Here is a 5,349-nt window from a genome sequence, read left to right as displayed (position 1 = left end):
AGCCCAAGAAAATAAAGTTAGCCACTGTTTCCGTTGTTTCCCCATCTATTTCCCATGAAGTGATGGAACCAGATGCCATGATCTTAGTTTTCTGAATGTTGAGCTTTAAGCCAACTTTTTCACTCTCCTCTTTCACTTTCATCAGGAGGCTCCTTAGTTCTTCTTTGCTTTCTGCCATAAGGGTAGTGACATCTGCGTATCTGAGGTTATTGATATTTCTCCCGGCAATCTTGATTCCAGCTTGTGCTTCCTCCAGCCCAGCATTTCTCATGATGTATTCTGCATATAAGCTAACTAAGTAGTTACAGCTCAGTTTTATTTGGCAAGCAAAGGGAAATACATCCTCCAGGTGTGAGGGCTCAATTTTGTCTCCTCTTTTTATATGTTTTTTCTCCTCCCTCTGAGCCTGCCCTATGTAATTTGGGCTAGCCAAGAAGGCTGTTTGTTTTACCTGAGGTTCTCACTCTGGTCCTTGGACCTCCCTTTGTTCTATTTTCATGGTCTTTTCCCTTCTTTGTTTTTTAGCCACTGCCATTCTGGACTCCTTTTTCCTATTCTAACTAGCTAACAGGTGGAATCTAGGAAACACTCCCTGTAGGGCTACATAATAATGTGGCATATGAATCCCTGTAGGTGGATCAATATGTAACTATAAATCTTGAAGACTGAATGGAAGAAAAATGTTGAGTTATAATGGAGAAAATGTAGCAGTAGGTTGCCTGATGAAATGTAGGGTACAGTTATCACCTTTTTTTTTTTTTTTTTTTTTTGCTATAAATGGAAAACCAATAAACAGAATAGATAAGAGTGTGAGTTGTTTTTTTTTTTTTTAGAGTGCGAATTTTTGATGGGATTAAAGCATTAGGCATGTCATGGTGGATTAAATTACCCTGAGGCTCCACCCTGAGATGAGAGAGGCTATTAAAGTCCTTATGGCATACTCAGGGGAAATCACATCAAAATGTGACTACTAGTGTCTCTTCCTACTATATGGGTCCCCATTATTGAGTACAAAACACGTATTCTGACTGCACTCAGGTAATTTGTACACAGTGGCAACTGTAATAGTTTACATGAACCATTTGGTGATGACACTGCTTGTAGACATTAATCCTTAAGGTGCTATAGTGATGGCTCTGTTCCTGGATGGTCATGGTCAGCGGTTATCTTGGTCAAAAGCTGTTCCTTACTGACAGGAGCAGTGACAGTTCAGGAAACCTAACCTGTTTAACCAATGTGATGATGGCTTGATTCAGTAATCCTTTATTTGCTGGAGCATAGCTGGTAACTCTGTCACAGGTTTCACATATCTCCACTTCCTCTTCCTCCTCATCCTCCTAGTCTTCCTCCTTTTCCATTTATCAAACCACATTCTTGAAAAGCATCCTGATAATTTGGCCAAGACAAGGAAGGGAGATCTACCAATATTACTTTAGATGTTTAATTGGCAACAATTCGTCAGCCCTCCTGACCACAGGAAGACTTTGAAAAGATATGAAAGGACTATTCAGTAAATGTATTGACAACATGTCAGTGTACCAATGTTGGAGAGTTAAGAGGTATACATTGGGGAGCAAAGTGTAATATAGCAAGCTGAGGTGTCTGAACAATTGAAAGAGAAGACAGAATAAACATTAACATAATTTTTTAATTATTGTCTTTTAGAAGCCTAAAACATCTTGGGAAAGAGTAGAAGAAAAGCAAGTGTATCAGATCAGCCCTAATTTCATAATTACCCTAGATTTCAGACCTTTAGTGTTCTGATTCTCTCTCCCCTTACAAACTTGCTTTCAATCATTTGTATGTGATGGTGTGAGTCTTCACAGTATCTTACATTTATTATTGTTTCACACAATTTAAACCTGAAATTTAATTGGAATACAAAGATTTATTTCCTGATAAAGAATTTTAAGCACTTCATAGCAGTCTAAGGAAGCATAGGGGTGAGGAATAGAGGGTTCCTGAGTTCATTAAAAATGTGTTTCCACATTCTACAGTAATATAAACCTGGTATTATTACTTATTTCTAAACTAGACAGGAACCCTCAAAAAACCAAGGCCCACCATAAAAAGCCTGAGTGCCCAAGGGGACATCACAGGAAAGAGGACTGTTCAGCTCTGTGAAAGAACAGGGGACTGTAGAAGTAAAGCATTATTGAGGGCTAAATCTATAAATCTATGAAAGGCAGAAACAAGATTTTTGGTCAGTGTTGGAAAACACACTAGGGCACTGTTCACAGAATGTTAGTTATTCCCTAAAGGCTCATTATATTTGTCAAAATTATAGATCACATGAATCATGTAATATTAATAGTTTTGCTTTAACTTCAATTCATACTAACTTCTTGAATTTCTAATTTAATTGGCCACAGAAAATCATGTATATGAAGTTACAGATGAAATTGTAAATTACAATGCATATATTGTATATATAAAGAAAGAGTGAGAGACACACAGAGAGACAGAGAAAGAGAGAGAAATAACTAAAGCTGGAAAATTCAAGCTCTACAGAGCCAAAATCCTACTGAAGGCCAACAGGCAGGGGAATTATCTCTTACCAGGAAAGGGTGAGTCTTGTTCTATTCAGGTCTTCAATGCACTGATGAGAACTACCCACCTTATAGAAGGCAACCTCTTTTATTCAGGCCATTTATTTAAACATTGCATGTGCCTGCTAAGTCACTTCAGTTGTGTCTAACTCTGTGCCACACTGTTGACTGTAGCCTGCCAGGCTCCTCTTATCTCATCCACAAACAGCCTTAGAGAAACGCACAGGATAGTGTTTAACCAAATATCTGGGCACCCTGTGCCAGTCAAATTCACCCATAAATGAACTATCAAACCTTCCAGGACACTGACAAATTTCATGAAGAAAGCAGAGCAGGAAATAGGATCATTTGATTTATACTCCACTGTGACTGATATGGAAAATCTTTTAACATTTTTAAATGGATTTTTAAATGAATTGAAAGTATATTAAAATTATTATTAATGATTAAGATGTTATGCATGAATGGCAATTAACTACACTGAATGAATTATTAATAAAGTGATTTCAACTTTCATATATAATTAGATGTCTGATTGCCCTTGCTTTCTAGATTAGGTTTTCCAATCATTTCAAAGGGGCAGGAAGCCAGAAATTTTGAACAGTTCTCTAAGTTTTATTCAAAAGTGGAAGAAATAAAGAGGGGCCACTTGGCAGAAATTATGTAGGATCAGGTGGTATGTCAAGTTGGGGAGTTATGATCAAAAAGCTTGCTTTCAGTTGTAGATCTAGGGCTTAAGCTACTGGAACATCTGAATTGCTATAGGTGATGTTACACTCATATTGAGTTCTCTGTGATCCAAGGTAAAACAGACTTATAAGGGTCAGAGGAATTTGCTTGATGACCTGTTTTTTACGGAGCATGGCAGTGAAAGATTCTACAGGTCACCACCTCACTGAACACATCTAAGTATCATGAAGGCTACGGAGGTGATCTAAAACTCACCCTCAGTGCATTTTATAAGAAGAAAGGAGACTTAGATTAGTGGGCCATGGATCAAGGGGGAAACCATTATAAGAAGAACTTGAGGTAAAGAGAAAGCTGTCACCAGGCAGCCAGGCCCTTTTCACCTCAGTATGTACAACAAAATGGCAACCAGTTCCAGTGGAACAAGATAGGAAGTTTTATAACTCAAGGAAGGTGAAAGATAGAAAAGAGCCATCTTCCTCAAACAAGAAGGGGAGCCTTTGAGTACAAGTTAGAGAACCTGCTAAATCCTCCCACTGCTGAAAATCCCTGAGAGTTAAGGCAGAGGCTCTGTGAATCATGAGAACATAATCCAGTGAGGAGATCCTGGAGCAGGATGTTTCCTCTTTTCAGAGTCCCTGTCAAGCCACTTATGGATGGATTTGCATTTTGCTTGGGAAATGACTGAACCAGGCCAGTTTTGGCAGCTTCACTTCCCCTGGGTGGGGCAGTAAGCCCCAATAAAAAGGACCTCTGCTGCACTACCACCATCCTCCTGCTACTCAAATCCCGATTGATTTTGGAGAAACTGGTGAGTCTGATCCTTCAGTTCTACTTTGTTCTGGGGCTCCCAATGTTGAATTTATGCTGGAGAGAACAAATATGCTGTGTCCAAAGTTATGATCATGTATTTAATGCTACTTTGTTGATGGTTGATGGGAACTTGAAATTTAAACCCAAAGATAAATGGTATTTATTAAGTTTCTGGTACAGAGTTCAAATTCTCTTATTGAAATATAAAATAAATATGAAATTTTTGACATGAAGAAGTAAGGACAGAAGTACTTTTCCTTTTTCTCTATATTTTGGTATCCATCCACCCAGGTATTTTAGAAGGTATAGAACCCTTGTATCCTTCCTGGTGACCCTTTGCTCTGTAAAAAAGTCATCCTGTTTGGACTTCATGAGAGATAACGATGATGGAATGTGCTTGTGAGCTTACACAGAATTTCAGAACTTATGATGGGTTTTCTTAAAGATGCTATTTTCATAAAATCAAAGCAACAACTCAAAATATTGCTTTTTTCCAACAAAAAACAAATTTTTGAATAATTGTATGAGAGAAGATTTTCTTCTAATTAAAAACTCTCTTAATGAGGGAGAAGTAAGAAACTTGTTAAAAGGAGTAGAAGAAATAAAGCACGTTAGACACTAGAGAGATTGTCTCTGATGGTATTACATAAGCTCACTTTTCTCCCTGTAGCAGTCCCTTCTTGTGAACACTGTCATGTAATTTCTTTCAGATTCTGAGACTCCAGAAAGATGTCTTATCAGAAGCAGCAGTGCAAGCAGCCCTGCCAGCCACCTCCAGTAGTGTGCACTCCCAAGTGCCCTGAGCCTTGCCCACCTCCAAAGTGCCCTGAGCCTTGCCCACCTCCAAAGTGCCCTGAGCCATGCCCACCTCCTCAGTGCCAGCAGAAATGCCCCCCTGTGCCACCTCCCCAGCAATGCCAGCAGAAGTGCCCACCCAAAAGCAAGTAGAAGCATCAGCTTGTATCTGAATCAGGAAAGGATGAGGACAGCTGACTCACCTGGCTCCACAGCTCCACCTTCATCTTCCCTTTAAAGCCTGTCATGGATATAGAAGCTTCTCCATCCTTCAGCCTGCAGTATGCCTGTGGTGACACCTGACAACCAGAGGTTTCCTTCCTGAGGCTGCTGTTCTGCTCTCCTCTGGGAAGACAGCTGGGAAAGCATCACAGAGTTTCAGATGGAAGAGCAACAGCTTTTCTCCCGGGCACCATCAGAGGATTCTCTCCCTCCCTTGGGTCTGTCTGTCACCTGGGCAGGGGTTTCTACCAGCTGGTCAACTGTTGCTTATCCTCCTCAAAGA

General features: G+C 39.8%; 1 protein-coding gene across 1 annotated transcript; it reads left to right on the top strand.

Moving 5' to 3' along the window:
• The first annotated feature begins 4,778 nt into the window (after nt 1–4,778).
• LOC136161743 (small proline-rich protein 2E-like) lies at nt 4,779–4,997 on the top strand. Its single transcript, XM_065926785.1, has one exon. The coding sequence runs from the start codon at nt 4,779–4,781 to the stop codon at nt 4,995–4,997; it is 219 nt and encodes a 72-aa protein (XP_065782857.1).
• The last annotated feature ends 352 nt before the right edge of the window (nt 4,998–5,349 follow it).

This window comes from Muntiacus reevesi, chromosome 1 (assembly GCF_963930625.1).
Source record: "Muntiacus reevesi chromosome 1, mMunRee1.1, whole genome shotgun sequence".
NCBI classification, from domain to species: domain Eukaryota; kingdom Metazoa; phylum Chordata; class Mammalia; order Artiodactyla; family Cervidae; genus Muntiacus; species Muntiacus reevesi.
Note: the sequence above shows the minus strand (reverse complement) of the source record. Positions and strands in the feature narration are given on the sequence as shown.

Coding starts and splice junctions, on each gene's coding strand:
- LOC136161743 (XM_065926785.1), top strand. CDS start 4,779: ATGTCTTATCAGAAGCAGCAGTGCAAGCAGCCCTGCCAGCCACCTCCA.